This window comes from Suricata suricatta, chromosome 8, assembly GCF_006229205.1.
Source record: "Suricata suricatta isolate VVHF042 chromosome 8, meerkat_22Aug2017_6uvM2_HiC, whole genome shotgun sequence".
NCBI classification, from domain to species: domain Eukaryota; kingdom Metazoa; phylum Chordata; class Mammalia; order Carnivora; family Herpestidae; genus Suricata; species Suricata suricatta.
The window spans coordinates 11,408,742-11,425,777 of NC_043707.1; the positions used below are offsets into that span (position 1 = coordinate 11,408,742).

The 17,036-nt window shown below is 51.9% G+C and overlaps 2 protein-coding genes across 5 annotated transcripts in view; one reads left to right on the plus strand and one right to left on the minus strand.

Annotated features, from left to right (window-relative positions):
* The window catches only part of BFAR (bifunctional apoptosis regulator), a 31,216-nt gene extending 29,420 nt beyond the window's left edge, over positions 1 to 1,796 (plus strand). For all 4 annotated transcript variants that reach the window (XM_029947563.1, XM_029947562.1, XM_029947561.1 and 1 more), the window contains one exon: positions 465 to 1,796. In XM_029947563.1, the coding sequence (XP_029803423.1) occupies positions 465 to 657 (193 nt within the window). In that variant the 3' untranslated portion in view covers positions 658 to 1,796. The remainder of the gene's footprint in view (positions 1 to 464) is intronic.
* Positions 1,797 to 3,781: 1,985 nt separating this feature from the next.
* Positions 3,782 to 16,879, minus strand: LOC115300052 (group 10 secretory phospholipase A2-like). Its single transcript, XM_029949632.1, has 4 exons — positions 16,822 to 16,879; positions 13,705 to 13,855; positions 11,851 to 11,957; positions 3,782 to 4,580 (listed from the first exon to the last, which is right to left on the minus strand). The coding sequence occupies exons 1-4, from the start codon at positions 16,877 to 16,879 to the stop codon at positions 4,438 to 4,440; spliced, it is 459 nt and encodes a 152-aa protein (XP_029805492.1). The 3' UTR covers positions 3,782 to 4,437.
* Between the last annotated feature and the right edge of the window lie 157 nt (positions 16,880 to 17,036).

Genomic DNA, 17,036 nt, shown 5'->3' on the forward strand with positions numbered 1-17,036 from the left:
CACTGGCCTTACACATCCCATGACTCAGAGACTTGGCCTCGTCAGTCAGTAACTAGCCTATAAACAGTTCCAAAAACCTGCCAAAAATCCCATTGGCTTATCCACGCAGAGTTAGTGAGGCCCTGCTCCACCCCTGGCTCTCTGCTGGGCACTGCGGGGGTTTGGGTAAAGGAGGTGACAGTCTGGACCCTGACAGCCCACAGCCTCGCAGAGAAAATGTGTGTATCCCGTACATGCAAGTGTGTATGTACACAGCCACGTAGCAGGTGGGGCTGTGCTAGGCGGTCCTCACCTGGCGTGGGGGCTGCATCCCGGGAGCGGGCAGAGGTGCCACTCGGGCCCCAGGGATAGGAGGCCAGGTCTGTGCGGCACAGGCAGCCAGCTGCGCGTTAGGAAGAGGCCCGGGGTCCGAGCACGTGTCTGAGCACGACTCCGCGTCTCAGAAGCTTCTCTTCTTTCTACAGGACTGTGCCTCAGAGGATGTGGAGCCATTTTTGGAAAGTGTCAACACAGGGGCTCTTTGTGGCCATGTTCTGGCCCCTCATCCCTCAGTTTGTTTGCAACTGTCTATTTTACTGGGCCCTGTACTTCAACCCCATTATTAACATCGATCTCGTGGTCAAGGAAGTCCGACGGCTAGAAACCCAGGTGTTGTGACTGGCAGCGCTCAGGCTCTGGAGGATTCCTCTAGCCTCCTTGACACGTGAGCACGGATGCTCCAATGCGGGGTGGGGAGGGGGCCGACTTCCTGTTTCTCTGCCCCGTGAACAAGGTGCTGGTCTGTTAGAGGCCACAACCAAGTCCCCACTCCCTCTGCCTGGGGCACCATGGCGCCAGGGACCGACTCCCCAGAGTCTGGCCGGCAACAACGGCGCCTCCCACCTGGCCACCCTCCTCACAGGGACTTGGGGGGCCTGGTCCACTGCACCTGTCCGGGACCCAGGGTCCCCAGAGGATGCAATAGGGCGACCTCAGAAGGCTGCTGGGTCAGTGGCCCCAACTGCCCTGACCTCAGCGAGGGACAGAGGCTCCCGGGGCACGTCACAGCCCCAGGCCGAGCCCGAGACCAGGCTTGTTGGGGCCAGGCCTGTTCTCTAAATCAAATTGATGGAAACGGGAAAAGATTTTGTCCTTGGCACAAACAGTTGCCCCTAAAAAATATAGAGGAAAAGCCCACATCCAACAGACGATGCTGTATCACTGAAGAGGTGGCAGGTGCTTCCGAGTGAAGCCTCTCAAAGGCTCCATTTGAGATGGGGGGTGGCCGGGCTGGCGGGGTTTTCTGCATGTGATCTCTGCAACTCCGGACCCCTGGCTCCCAGGGGCATTGGGAGCGGTCAGGAGGCAATGGAGAGGCCCAGCTGCCTCAGTGCTTAAAACTGTTGTGGGGGGGTGGGTTGGTTTGGTTTTCAGGAATTTAATCTGTAAAAATCCAGGATAGCCCTTACGTTCAAGGAGGCATTTTGTACTTGGACCTCACACTGTCTGATCTTATTGTCCTGGTCTGATGTATAAAACAGCAAGGTGTAATTACACCAAGTGCTGTCATTGTAAATATCAACACGATGGGGCAGGGCCTTTGATTTCCTTCCGGAATGAAGATAGCAAGTGCGAATGTGAGCTGTCTGGAGATCGGCCCCACAGAGGTAAGCTTGCATCCACGGCGTTGCTTCGTGACTCTTCTGAACCATTCATTAATCCTTTGGATCCTTGAAGATTTCACTCAAACTGCATCTGAAAGTTTGAAGAAATCACTTGAAAGCAAAATAAAGATTTTTTTATATAGGTGAAAGTTCTACTGGGGTGCTTGGGTGGTTGAGTTAAGTGTCTGACTCTTGACTTTGGTTCAGGTCATGATCTTGCAGTTTGTGAGTTCAAGCCCCGCATGGGGTCTGCGCTGACAGTGGGGAGCCTGCTTGGGAGTCTCTCTGCCCCTTCCTCACTCTCTCTCATAATAAATACACAAACATTAAAAAACATTTTAGGGGCACCTGGGTGGCTCGGTCGGTTAAGTATCCGACTTCAGCTCAGGTCATGATCTCACGGTTTGAGTTTGAGCCTCACATGGGCTGATGGTGCAGAGCCTGTTTGGGGTTCCCTCTCACTCTCTGTCTCTCCCCCCCCCCCATACACAAAATAAGTAAACTTAAAAAAAATTCTGTATAGAGAAAAAAATGAATGCTTAGAAGCTACAGAAAATCTGCATTGCCTGATGCGACCCTCTAGTCACACCTCAGTCCCCAGCTGCTGGGAACAGGGAGCCGGGAGCCACCCTAAGGTGTCTGAAGTGAAAGGAGGGAGAGTGTTTTCCTACTTCCTGTGTTTGCTCATCAGGCCCTAGGGCCGCCCGACTTTGCCCGTGTCCCGGACAGCAGCAGCAGGTCTGGGGACACCGCACACTATTTGCACACTGATGGTCTGGTGCCCTGCTGAATGACCGTGCTCCTGCCCACACGAGCACGCAGAGGCCAGCTGGCATCGGTGGGGCTGGGCCCAGGCCACCCTGCCAGTCCAGTGCCCCCACCTGCCCCTTGCGGCCTCACACTGTCCCCGCCTGCTCCCCACATCCTGCTCCAAGGATGAATGAGTAATGCCACACATGCCCTGGCAAGGAGGAAGGGCAAAGGCCAGGCAAGCGGGCTGGGCTGGACACTGGCTTCTTATCGCCAGTGCAGACCCGTGCGTTCAGGCAAGGGCCGCCGGCTGCCTCCTCCCTCAGACCCTCTCAGTCACAGCGGGCTTGGCTACAGCAGAGGGGCATTTGTCGGGAATATTCAGAACCTTTGATGCAAAAACTCCCCTTCTGCAAATCTGCTGTCAGGGAGCAAGAACGGTCCCCATTCAGTGCCCCTCTCGCTGGAGTGAGAATCAGATTCACGGGAGACAAAATCAAATTTAACCTTGTACACGTGGGGGAGCCACACAGATGTGGCTATTCCAAAGACGTCTAAGCGAGGCCTCTCTGTCATCCTGAACTAAGGAGAAGGGGGCAGGGGTGTGGCACTTCAAAGGGAAGGCATGCGTGTCCCAGGGCGATACGTGCAGATGTCTGCCCTGCCGTGCAGATGGGCCACTCAGATAAGATTTCTCTCTGGTAATACCCTTTATTCTAGGACAGATGCCCAATTTAGATTCTTCTAGGTAGTTAAGGGAGGGGCAGGGGTTTCAGGTTAAGCCTGCAGGGTCTCTCTTGCCTTCAGCTCAAAATAATCTTCATGCCAGAGTGACCCGTGCTGGGGCGGGCTGCCCTCGGCCCCTACATGGGGTGAAGGAACACTAAATGGGTGTTTGGGGGGTGTGGCAAAGATTCAGAAGCATCCCCATCACGTCAATAATCGATCAAGACGAAATACCACCAATACCCGGAAATTGGCAATCTATTAAAACAGTATATAATAGTTATTTAAAATGAAGTTCCGGGGCACCTGGGTGGCTCAGTCGACTGTGCTGACAGCTCAGAGCCTGGAGCCTGCTTCAGATTCTGTCTCTGTCTCTCTCAAAAATAAAACATTTTGGGGCACCTGGTTGGTTCAGCTGGTTAAGCATCTGACTTGGGTTCAGGTTATGATCTCACAGTCCGTGGGTTCAAGCCCTGCATTGGGCTCTGTGCTGACAGCTCAGAGCCAGGGGACTGCCTTTGGATTTTGTGTCTCCCTCTCTCTCTGACCCTCCCCTGCTCACTGTCTCTCTCTCTCAAAAGTAAATAAACATGAAAAAAAAATTAATAAATAAAACATTTAAAAAATGAAGTTACCAAAGGTTTTTTAATGACCTGGGAAAACATTTACAAAAATCCCATGGTATGGTCCCAATTGCATTTCTGAACATTACAGAAAACAATGACAGCAGTGCGCACAAATACCACCAGTGTTTATTCTGGATTAAGGAAATTCTAGTGATTTTTTTTCTCCCCCTGCTTTATATTTGTCTTTGTTTATCTTTTTATGCATTGAGTATTTACCACGTCTGTAATCAGTAAGTTTAACCAGTGGGCGGAGGGGGATGGGGAAGAATAGTCTTTCTTAAGCTCCTAACTGCTAGACTAGAAATTCCCAAGACCGGGCGTCCCAGCGAGCCTGGACCACAGCCCGAGGCCGGGCACGCAGTGGGTGCTTGTTCACGTCGTTCGCCCGCCTTCGGGAGCAGGTTCCAACACAGAGTTCAGCCCTTTGCATGTACAGGGCGAACCTCAGCAATGGCGCCAAACCCAACACAGCCATATAAGCAGGGTTGTGGTTTGTACAAAATAAGCGCGTGACTCTTGACCTTCAACTGGAAACCACAGGGGCTCCCGTCCCAAGTCCGGGGAGAGAAAGCAAACAAGGGTTGCAGCCTTCACACTCGGCCTCCGTCCCCTCCTGCCAAGAACCGAGCGCGGCTGCTGAGTAGTGAAAAGGGCTTATTTCCTCGTGCGGAAGAACATTCCGAGTCGGCCGGTCAGTCGCACTCAGGCGAGTCCGACTCGCACAAGAAGCGCGGGTAGAACAAGTACTTGAGGTGGTACTCGGTGCGGGCGAGGCAGTTAGCGATCTCCTCGTCGCACCTGCACAGGGTGGCCTGGCACTCGTTCTCCGCTGGTCCTGGAAGGGGGTGGGGGGAGACCGAGTTAGAGCGGGGCCGTGCGGACACTGGAGAACACGCGCCGGGGCGGCCAGCGAAGCGGGGGGCGGGACGGGTCATCCGTGACCGCGTGGCCTCCGTCATGGCCGCCTCGGAGGGAGGTGGTGTCCGCCCCACGTCACAGGAAAGGAAATCCAGGGGCGCCTGGGTGGCTCAGTCGGTTAAGCCTCCGACTTCAGCTCAGGTCAGATCTCACGTTCGTGGGTTCGAGCCCCGCGTCAGGCTCTGTGCTGACAGCTAGCTCAGAGCCTGGAGCCTGATTCCTGTTCTGTGTCTCCTTCTCTCTCTGCCCCTCCCCCTCTCATGCTCTGTCTCTGTATCAAAAATAAATAAAACATTTAAAAAAAAAAAAAGGAAAGGAAACCCAAGTGGCCAGAGAAGCGTTTTCAGATGCAAAGATCAAAGTCCTTGCGACCTTTTGGCCTCTCCTCCCCATGGATACTACACTACTTGGGGGCGCCTGGGCGGCTCAGACGGTTAAGCGTCCAACTCTGCATGTCCGCCCAGGTCATGATCTCACAGTTTGTGAGATCCAGTCTCAGATCCGGGGTGGAGCCTGCTTGAGTTTCTCTCTCTCCCTCTGCCTCTCTGTCTCTCCGCAAAAACATAGATAATACATATAATCTCACACCACTTCATCTGAGGGTGCATTTTGATAAGCAGTAGGTAGGTGCCTGGGAACCATCCAGAGATTTTTCTGGAGTACCTGCTTTGCTACTGTGCTGACAGCTCAGAACCTGGAGGCTGCTTCTGATTCTTTGTCTCCCTCCCTCTCTCTCTGCCCCTCCCCTGCTTGTGCTTTCTCTCTCTGTCTCTCTCTCCCTCTCAAAAATAAACATTAAAAAAATTTTTTTTTAAACCTGTCTCCCCATCTTAGAGGAATGCGTGCAACGTTGTGTAGAATCTGGACCCTGTCACTCTGACATCATTACCTACCATTCTCACCTAGGTGATCTGCTCCAGCTTCACTGTCCTCCTTGAGTTTCTTGGAACACACAGGCATTCATTCCTACCCCAGGGCCTTTGCACTGACTGTTCCTGCCACCTCTAGATATGGTTCATCTCACATTCCCCAGGTTCCTGTTTCAGTGGGATCTTAGCACTGCTTCTCTTCCCTGACCATTCTATATAAGAGTATCCCTGGGGCATCTGGGTGTGTCTGTCCCTTGAGCATCCAACTCCTGATTTGGGCTAGAGTCATGATCCCAGGGTCGTGGGATTGAGCCCTGCATCTGGCGTCACACTGAGGGTGGAACCTGCTTGGGATTCTCTCTCTCTCTCTGCCCCTCTGGCCCTCTCCCCTGCTTGCACACTCTCAAATAAGTAAAACAGTTTTTAAAAATTGTCCCTCACCTGCTCTGCTGCGTTTTTTGAGGCAAAATTCCTATAACAAAATTAACCTTTATCAAGTGCACAAGTCAGTGGAGTTTAGTTCATTCACAACGTTGTGCAACCATCCATTTTATCTAGATCTAAAACACATCTATCACTCCAAAAGAAACCCCATCCCCATTAAGAAGTCACTTCCCATGACCCCTATCGGAGTCCCACCAGTCTCTCCTGCCAACCAGTAACCTGGTTTCTGTCTCTATCCCCATTTGGGACATTTCCCATATATAGAATCACACCTTATGTGACCTTTTGTGTCTGGCTGCTGCTTCTTCACATGATCATTTCAAGGTTCATCCACCTCGTAGCAGGCATGATTCTTCTCCTGCCTTACCTCCCAACACGGCACTTAAAGGAGCAATTAGCACAGACCCAACTTCCCTCTCCTCTGCTTAGACTACAGACACTTGCTTCTCTGTCTCGCTCAAAATCTAGCATGGAGCCTGGTAGGAGCAGATTCTCAGAATCTTTTGGGAGAACAGTAGCGAAGCCATACACGGTTTCTAATTCTCATATAAACCTAAGCTTCTAAATCTTACAATGTTCATTTTGCAGCTGAGGAAAGCAGAGCTCAAAGGGATTCCGTAACTTGTCCAAGGTCACAGCACTAAGTGGAGAGGGGACCAGGATTCGAGCCCAGGATAGGCTGACCCAACACCTGCCCTTGCCTAACGCCATCACCCTTTTCCTTGCGCAAGAAAGTTCCTCTCCAAAGCAAGATGTGGCCTCTCCGCTCCCTGGTCTCAGGAAAACAACAGTACTATGTCATCCAAGAACAATGAAAAACGTAGGAGCGCCTGGGTGGCTCCGGCAGTTAAGCATTCGGTTCTTGATTCCAGCTTAGGTCACAATTTCACAGTTCATGAGATCAAGCCTCCCATCAAGCTCTGCACTGACTGCGCAAAGCCTGGATTCTCTCTCTCCATCTCTCTGCCCCTCCCCTGCCCATGCTGTCTCTCTCTCTCTCCCTCAAAAATAAACCAACATTTAAAAAAAGAAAAAAGGAATCATAAGAACCTAAAAGGAAAAGCAGTCCCCAAGGATTAAGTTTAAAATAAAGGCCTGCCAGTAAATATTATTACAGGCTTAAAAAAATTTAATATATTTAAGCCAGGCCCATAAATGGAAAATGGACAACACCTGTAATTAGGTAAACAGCTATGTTCAGAATATCTCCAAACAGAATAAGGGAATATTTTTAGCCCCCCAAAAAACACAGAATAGATATTTTGGTTCTTTTCGTTTGGTTCAGGGAGGGCACTTCTGTAAACAGGCATGGGCTCGACCAGAAGAAACAGCAATAAATATTTTATAGACATCGCTTGCCTAAGGGCAGGGGGCACGAGGAGCATGCGGGTTGGGGGAGAAGGCAGAGATGTTTAACAGATTTCCCAGGCAAGCCCCATTTCACCTCCTCTCTCTGCTCACAATGGGAAGGGGCAGTCTGGGGAGAGGAAACGTTCCTGGGAGTGGACACATGACCACATGAGGTGAGTCACTTCTTTCCCACCCCAACTCTAAATAAGAGGATTGAAGGATATGATGTCAGAGGCACTGTAAGTCCTAAAAATTGATACTCTGTCTCCATACTAGATCAGCTCTGCTCTGATGCCAAATGCTAAGACACGCTAAGGAGACATAGCTAAGGGCCCATGAATATCTAAGACCAGGTTTCTTTTTTTTTCTTTTAATTTTTTAAATTTATTTTTGATACAGAGAGAGACAGAGCATGAGAGGGGGAGGGGTAGAGAGAGGAGGCACAGAACCGGAAGCAGGCTCCAGGCTCTGAGCCAGCTGTCAGCACAGAGCCTGACGCAGGGCTCGAACCCACGAACATGAGATCTGACCTGAGCCGAAGTCGGAGGCTTAACCAACTGAGCCACCCAGGCACCCCTAAGACCAGGTTTCTAGTAACGGCTCTGATGGTTTCCTCCCCCGCAGCACAGAAGCCACGGGTTTAAGGAGAGTCGGGCCAGAGTCTCTCTTTTCTCTAGTGGAGGGGGCAGGGGTCAGAGAGAGGTTCAGATCAGGATGACAGGTGGAGAAGGGAGGAGAGAGAATAACAACCCTTATCCAGTCTGTTTCTCATGTTATGAGCCTCGTTTTCATCTGTACAACAGCCATCTTCCAGGTCAGGAAATGGAAGGGCAGGGAGGTATCCATCTAGGGCCATGTGATTTTCAACAAGGGTCCCAAGACTCTTGAATGGAGAAAGAGCAATCTCTTCAACAAATGGTGCCACAACAGTATGGATGTGTGGACATGCAAAAGGATAGTGTTGGACCCCTGCCTCACACCGTATACAAACATTAACCCAAAGCGGATCCATGACTAAATGTAAATTCAAATTACAAAACAATCAGAAGAAAACAGGGGCGAGTCTTCGTGATGTAGGATCTGGCAGTGGAATCTTAGGACACCAAAATCATGATCAACCAAAGACAAAATGGATAAACTGGACTTTATCAAAATTAAAGTGTTTGTGCATCCAAGATGTTATCAATAAAATGCAAAGGCAACCTACAATTCCTACAGATATGGAAATCACATATGTGATAAGAGTCCAGGACCAAGAATATGTAAAGAACTCCTATAACTCAACAACAAAGACAACATGATGGAAAATGAGCCAAGGGGAGGGGCACCCGGGTGACTCAGTTAAGCATCTGAGTCTTGGTTTGGGCTCAGCTCATGATCTCATGGTTCGTGAGTTTGACTCCCGCATCAGGCTCCATGCTGACAGTTCAGAGACTGCTTAGGGTTCTCTCTCTACTCCCCTCTCTCTGCCCCTCCCCTGCTCATTCTCTCTCTCTCTCTCTCTCAAAATAAATAAATACTTAAAAAAATTTTTTTTGGAAGCCTCTGACTCTTGATTTCAGCTCAGGTCGTGATCTCACAGTTTGTGAGTTTGAGCCCCGAATTGGGCTCTGTGCTGACAAGCACGGAGCCTCCATGGGATTTTCTCTCTCTCTCTCTCTTCCCCTCTCTCTGTGTCCTGCTCTCTCTCTAAGTAAATAAACAAACTTAAAAAAATTTTTTAATAAAGCACACATTTTTTAAAAATGAGTAAAGGCAGGCATGGCAGGCTCAGTTGGTAGACCATGCGACTCTCAATCTTGAGGTTGTGAGTTCAAGCCGCATGCTAGGTATAGAGACTACTTAAAAGGTGAAACTTTAAAAATAAATTAATTAATTAAATAAAATGAGCAAGGCTTGAATAGATATTTCTCCAAAGAAAATATAAAAATGGACGAACAAGCTCATGAAAAGTTGCTCAACATCGTCAGCCGTTAGGGAAATGCAATCACCATGAGACACACTGATCACCCCCACTACAAACAACAAGACACAATGGAAAATAACAAGTGTTGACAAGGCCATGGAGAAACTGGATCGCCCAGACACCGCTAGATGAGAATGTGAAAAGTTCGGCGCTTCCTCAAAAAATAAAACCGACAATTAAGCAGACGACCTGGTTAATTCCACTGGCAGTGATATACCCCAGAGAAATAAAAACAGGCACTCAAACAAATACGTGTCCACAAATGTTCAGAGCAGCACTCGAAGGGTGCAAAGAACCCAATGTCCACCAACCAACCGATGAATGAATAAACACAGTGTGGTTGATCCCTGCACACAGAATATTACTCAGCCTTAAAAAGGAATGAGGTTCAGCTACATGATACAACGTGGGTGAACCTAGGGGCGCCTGGTCAGCTCAGTTCGTTAAGGGTCTGCCTTCGGCTCAGGTCATGATCTCTTGGTCTGTGAGTTCGAGCCTCGTGTTGGGCTCTGTGCTGACAGCTCAGAGCCCGGAGCCTGCTTCAGATTCTGCGTCTCCCTCTGTCTGTCTCTCTCTCAAAAATAAACATAAAAAAAAAATAAAATGGATTCAGCTTTTTAATTGATTTGAAAGGAAACTGTAAATGGAAAATACCATTAATCAGAAGGTAATCTTAAAAATAAATGCACCAGTCCTTTTCTAACGGCTTTGTTTAAAATAAAAAAACTAAACAAACAGTAAGGTTGCCCTGTGGGACATTTAACAGTTTTAACTGCTGTTTTATTGTTCTTTTAATATCAGAAGTGGCTGGACCTATAAAATGTACAGCGAGCTTAGGATGGATTCTGTTATAATTATCCTCCTTAAATCATGCCGCTTGGAGGTAAAGATAAGTAAGTAAGTAGATATTAGGATGGATAGATAAATAGGAAGAATTTTTTCTAAGCCAGCATTAAATTGATGAACAGAAGTATTCCTGGATATAAGCAAGAAGCCTGTTCTCTCTGTTAAAAAAAAAAAAAAAAGTCAGGCATCTGAGTGGCTCAGCTGATTTAGCGTGGGACTCTTGATTTCAGCCCAGGTCATGATATCATGGCTCGTGGGTTCAAGTCCCACACTGGGCTCTGCCCTGGCAGTACAGAGCCTGCTTGGGAGTTTTCTCTCTCTCTTCTTGCTCAAAATAAATAAATACACATTTTTTAAAAAGTCAGCTAGGGCTCCAGGGATACGAAAGCTATGTATCCGAGACTTTCTCCTCCACCATTAGAAAGATCAAAATAGAACTGAAAGAGGAGGCACTTGGGTGACTCAGTCCAACTCATGATTTTATCCCAGGTCCTGATCTCAGGATAATGAGTTTATGCCCCACTTTGGGCTCCATGCTGGGCGTGAAGCCTACTTTATTTATTTATTTTCATTTTTTTAATGTTTATTTATTTTCTGAGAGAGAGAGACAAAAAGCACGAGCCAGGGAGGAGCAGAGAGAGAGAGGGAGACACAGAATCTGAAGCAGGCTCCAGGCTCTGAGCTGTCAGCACAGAGCCCGACGTGGGGCTCGAACTCACGAACTGTGAGATCACGACTTGAGCAAAAGACAGACACGCAATCGGCTGAGCCACCCAGGCGCCCCTATTCCTTTTCTTTTTAAGCTTTGATTCACAAGTAATTCATGAAGACATTCTCTTGGAAGGAAGGAAGGAAGGAAGGAAGGAAGGAAGGAAGGAAGGAAGGAAGGAAGGAAGGAAGGAAGAAACATTGCAGGACCATGAAATTGCCTTCTGCCACCAATGCCCTCTGCCTGGTCCCATGCCTAGCGGTGACCGCAGCCCTCCCCAGCATGCAGTGTACCTTTACACACCTTTTTCTGAGCTCTGCAAGCATTTCCACGCAGCCATAGAAAGCAAAGGCACTACTATTTTGCAAGCTTCTTTTTTCTCCTTTTTAACAGGAATTGTGCTTCCCTAGAAATACCGTTCTGTAGTTTGTTTCGGCACCTTGTCATGTGGCCCTACCTCACCCGTCTGCAGGCTGCGGGCCCTTCCCCCATGAGAATACATCATGGGCTTATTTACCCAGGCCCCCTCCGGTGGGCGTGGAGATTGTTGATAGCCTGGTGTCATTTCTATCTCTTTTCGCTTTGGTCCAGACACCAAAGAAATACGTTTCTTTGTTTGCTTTTCATTTTTTTAATGTTTATTTATTTTTGAGACAGAAAGAGAGAGAGGGCACAAGCATGAGCAGGGGAGGGGCAGTGAGAAAGAAGGAGACACAGAATGGGAAGCAGGCTCCAGGCTCTGAGCTAGGGGTCAGCACAGAGCCTGAGGCGGGGCTCAAGCTCACCAACCAGGAGATCATGACCTGAGCCAAAGTCAGACGCTTAACTGCTTAACTGGCTGAGCTACCCAGGCACCCCTCTTTGTTTATTTTTGTCCGTGCTCAGTGTTGAAGGTCATTTATAGTAAGTTACCCCGGGAGGTGGTGTCTGGAGTGTTGGAGGTGCGCAGCCTGGATGCCCCAAGCCACTGGGGAAGCAGGTGCGGGTGGCGCTGGGGACTCACCACACAGGATGCTCTGGTTGACACACTGCCACGAGTACCGCTCCATCTTGGGGCTGCAGCCGGCCTGCTCGGCACGCGTGTAGCAGCAGTCATGCCGTTGACAGCACCTGTGAATGACAGACAGGAGACCAGCAGGTGGGGGGGGTGGGCAGGGATGCTATTCTTGGCCCTCCTCCTGCACCCGGACTACGGGAAAGCGAGGAGCCGCAGGGGGGCCGCATCTTCTGGGCCAAGCTCTGTCCCCGAGAATCCCGATCCTGGGAAGTCATGTTGCTGACCCCAGCGTGTGCCGCCCTGGCTCGGTCCCCTGGCCCCTGGCCGCCTCACTCTGTGTCTCTGAGCTCCAGCCACAGCGGCCACCTCGCTGTGCTGGGAGTGAGCCAAGCCCTGCGCGCCTCCTGACTCTGCTCTGCCTGGGACAGTGTCCTGCCTGTCCTTCCTCCCTCAGGTCTCAGCCCGAGGGCCTCCGCCATCCCTGATGTCATCCTGGCCCTGACCTCCCCAGTCTACAACAAGGTCCTGGTTACACCCTCTCATAAAACTAGGTCCCTTCCCTTCGGGGCAGGTCTACAAAGAGACTCTCACTTTAGGGAGAAGACTGATCAGCTTCTGTCCTCCTCACTGGCCAGAGCTCTGTGGGGGCAAGGCCATTTCTGCCCCATTCTCCACAGTGTCCCCAGTGTCCAGCCATGGCCTGCTGCATAAGATGAACTCAATCATCATCATCATAATGCGCTGTTGAGGAATTCCGAGAAACATCCCTAAGCCTGGCCTTCCCTTCCTTCCTTCCCTCCCTCCTTTCCTCCCTGGTATCGTCTCCATCCAGCGGCCAGTGGAGTCCCACTATGGAGCCCTCAGGGGGGTCCCCACCAGGAGAGGTCACCCAGATTCCGCTCTGCCTTAAGGAGCCTCCCCAGGCTGGTGGGGGAGGTCAACAAGCCACCAGACCCCACGTGCATGGTGAGAAGTGCTGGAAAGCGGGATGAAGGGACGGGGATTCTGGGAGCCAGAGACGGTGCCAGGCCCAGCCAGGCTGCGGGGAAGCCTTCCGGAAGGGGGCAAAGCCTGAGCTACACTGGGAGGGCATGAAGGATGCAGACAACCACACACACACACACACACACACACACACACACACACACACCCCCCAGGAGGGCACGGCCAGAGGCAGGGGCCAGGGGTGCAGGGCAGAGCTAAGAGCTGTCTGTGACAATCAAATCCTCCAAGCCAGGGATGAGATTGTCAAATTCTGCCCTCTGGCACCTACCAGCTGTGTGCAAACAGACGCATGGTTCTGACCCCCTGGGCCTCCAGAGCAGCCCTCATGCCCACCTCTAAGGGTGACCAGGGTAAATGAAAGCAGGTCATGGAAAGATCTAAACCAGCAGCCTTGTGCAGAGCAGGCACTTCTCACAAGGCAGCGGAGCACAGTGACGAGGGGCATAATGTCAGCCCCGGTGCCTGGGTTCAGATCCCAGCCCCCACTCTGTGGCCCCGGGCAAGTTACTTCATCTCTCTTGCCTCAGTGTCCTCATCACTGAAATGGATTGTTGTGAGGATGAGAGGGGCCTTCAGGACAGATCCCAGTGCATAATAAGTCGGATCAACTTTATGTTTGGTTTTTTTCCAATCAAAGTAATCAGCCCACGGCCAGGCTGGGGGGCAGGACACCAAGGGTGTGCCCTCATTGGCCATATTACTCAGGGGGCCCTCAGCCTCCTGCAAGATTGTACCAAGTGCCAGGATCTTCTTAATCCAAACAGCAACCTCAGTTGTGGGTATTTCCTTATAGATCTTAACTACCCCGGGGTGGTGGGGGGGGGCCTTCTAAGCCCACGCGCAGGGTGCACTCACCAGTCGACGTCATCCCGGGGCTGGCCATGGCCGCCCAGACCACAGTAGCAGCCGTAGCTCATGTAGGACAAAGGGTTGCGGGTGCCAACACAATTCATGGTCCCCGCCAGTTCTAGAAGCCCACGCCGGTGCACATGCGACCTCCAGGAAGCTAGGGGGAAACAAAGTCTGAGGCTGCGAGGGCGGGCTTGAGTAACGGCACTAGCCCAAGGAGGGTTTGGATGACTGGGTTTGAATCCTGCCTCTCCTCCTTTCTAGCCGTGTGACCTTGGACAACTTACTCAACCTTTCTGTATTTTATAAATATTTTATTATATATATATATGTTATATATTTTTTATATTTTATAAAACAGGGAGATAAGGGGACCTCGCTTCATAGAATGAAATGACATCATGCATTTAAAACACCTGGCACATAACAAGCTCTGTTATGAGTATCTTCAAGGCAGCCATGAAAGAGAGAACAAGTCACATCTGAAAAGGCACACCACTGGGCCTTTGCCTTTGTCCTGATTTCCAATCTCCTGCCCTTGTCAACTCCAGATGAAGTCAGATTGCACATCCTGCATCATAGGCCTGTCCGGTTGCCTGTGCTGGGCACTAGGCATCAGAGATGAGCTAAACAGGGTCCCTGCCACCAAGGAGGGCTCCTCTGCAAGGGTTTGCCGTCCGTGGGTCTCCCCTGTCCCCCCACCCGTCCCCTCCAGACTCTGGCTCTGGGCCCTTTGCATCTCTTCTTATTCTCAGTGCCCAGGCGCGGCTCTCTCCCACACTGGACGGCCCTGTGGCCTGTGCCCAGCCAGTCTCCGGATCCCTGTGCCGCGTGGGCACACAGCCCTGCACGTGAGGTGTGATTGGCAGTCCTGCATTTCACAGATGAGGAACAGGGGACCCGAGTAGCAAGGACGACCCCCGCAGTCACACAGCCAACAGGAACCTGCTCGGACCCGGGACTCGGCCCAGGCTCCTGACCTCCAAACCAGCGCACCTTCCCCTTCACCAATAACAGCAAAGAAAGAGGCTAGACAGGGTGACAGAGTCCAGGGGCACCAAAGGGGCCACTGCTTGGGGTCAGGGGCCTCCAAACCCTGGGCATCCAAGGATCCCAAAGCACCTCCTCCCTCTGGTGAAGGCAATGAGTCTGCTCTCTGGCATTTGGTCAAAACCAATCACTTGAACCTCACCTCCCACCAAGCACCATGCTCCCCATTGATAGGCATCTCCTGATGTCAACAGCATAGCCACCTTGTCTTGTGAGAAGCTGTTATCCCATTTACAGATGGGGAAACTGAGGCTAGAAGATGCACAGGGCTGGTGAGCCCCATAGCAGTAACTCCTGCGGGGGCCTGCCTAGCTCTGGGGGGCCGCTCTCCACCGCTCGGGGACCGAGGGCCCCGGGAGGGTTTGTGTATTTCGTCTCCCACTAATGTCTCCTCTTTTCGTCTAAAACAAGTTTTCATCATCCTGACTTTTTTTTTAATGTTTATTTATTTAGAGACAGATAGAGACAGCACAAGCAGGGGAGGGGCAGAGAGAGAGGGAGAGAGAGGATCCCAAGCAGGCTCTGCACTGTCAGCACAGAGCCAATGACACGGGGCTCGATCTCACGAACTATGAGATCATGACCTGAGAGGAAACCAAGAGTCAGATGCTTACCCGATTGAGCCACCCAGTTGCCCCTCCCTCACTTTTTTTTTTCATTTTTGAAGAGTCCCACCCCAAATTAAGCCCATTGTCTTTTTTTCTCAGTGGAAAAAAATTACCGCATGTGTTGGGGAGGGAGGAGAGAGATGAGTTAAACGGAAAGAAAACGTAGAAACGAGTTTCGTGCAAAGTTTCGCCTTCCTCTCTGGATGACCCGTCCTCGCTCGTGTCAAACTGGCCAGGGGCTGCTCCCAGCTGCCCACACTTCCCCCCCGAAACCTCCTGTGGCTCCCACCGTCCTCCAGATAAAGTTCAGGGGCCTCACCACAGCCCAGAGGTCTTGTAGGAGCGGCCCTCTCGCTGCCTCCATGCAGACCATGCTCATCAGTAACCTTTCCATCAGTGGAACTTTCCATCACACACACCCCTCACTGCAAATGCCTTCACCCATGCTCACCCAGCTCACCTGTCCCCTCCTTCTATAATCTGCCTTGTCCCCAGGTGACCACAGGGGTCCTTACTTATGCTGTGCTGCTGTCTGCTGTTGGGAGCCGCCCTTCCGGACTGGGAGCTCTTTAAGGACAGATCTCTGGTGTAGACAGGTCCAGATACTCTCCCTGGCACGCAGTGGTCTTCCAGAAAAGGTCCCTTGACCCCTGGATCCACCAAGCCCCTCGGAACACTCCCAGTCCAAGCGTATCTAACAGGCCCCCAGTCCTAACGCCATACCCCAAAGCCGTCCCCAGAAGTCCCCCACCCTGACCTGACCACGCTCTGGCACCTCAGGGTCCTGGACACAGCCCCACATAGAAACAAGACATGGGGACGCGGCCCAGCAGGGAGCTGGGAACCAAGGAAAACAATCCTCCGTGCCAGCTTAGGAGAGGCAGGTCATTCTGGGGTCTGTTTGCTCTGTCTGCCCACAACAGCCCCAAGGTTGTCCAGGCGTCCCATGGGTCTGAGTGTGTGTGTGTGTGTGTGTGTGTGTGTGTGTGTGTGTGTGTGTGTCTGCACTCCCTCTGAGGTATCTCTGCCTGTGTCTGCATGAGTGAAAATGACGGTGTCCTGTGCCCGCCTGTCTCCCCGCTGCGGTGTGCCTGGTTATCTTCCTGGGAGTGGGTGTGTCTGTGCGCCCCAGAAACAGTCAGGTGCTCAGGAGGCCTCCCCAAGGGTCACGGCCAAGGGCAGGTGAGAAAGCCGCCTTGTGTGCTTCCCCTGCTCCTCCCAGCGAAGGGTCAGTTCACAGACCCCAGGCCGGGTGACTGGTGGGTGGGGGGTGCCCCTGGGGCAGGGCTGGGGGGACACAGTTCCTGGGAACCTGGTAAGGAACGCAGCAGTGGGGCCAGGAAGGAGCTCTGAGGACTGGAGAGCTCCCGGGACCCCGGAGAGGCTGAGGAGCCCACGGGTCTGCGGAGGGATGGAAGGGCAGGGCTGCTGGTTCGTCCAGGGACCCCCCTCGTCACTCACTCACCCGCGCCGAGCCCGAGCCCGGGTCCCAGCACCAGCAGCAGCAGCGGCGGTGGCAGCATTCCTGGCGGGCGCAGAGGTGGCAGACTCAGAGACGGCTGCAGGTGCGGGCCGCTCTGGCGGCTGGAGTAGTCACGGGGCGGGGCGCACCGGCTCCCGGACGCCCGCCGGCCCCGCCCGCACCCCACCCCCCAGGGCCCCTAGCAAGCGGGCTGGGCG

Excerpts from the sequence above, each read along its gene's own strand:
- LOC115300052 (XM_029949632.1), bottom strand. The coding sequence starts at position 16,879 with ATGCTGCCACCGCCGCTGCTGCTGCTGGTGCTGGGACCCGGGCTCGGG. Across the intron at positions 13,856-16,821 it reads CGGGCTCGGGCTCGGCGCGG|CTTCCTGGAGGTCGCATGTG; the intron begins GTGAGTGAGTGA and ends GTTTCCCCCTAG. Across the intron at positions 4,581-11,850 it reads CAACCAGAGCATCCTGTGTG|GACCAGCGGAGAACGAGTGC; the intron begins GTGAGTCCCCAG and ends ACCCCCTTCCAG.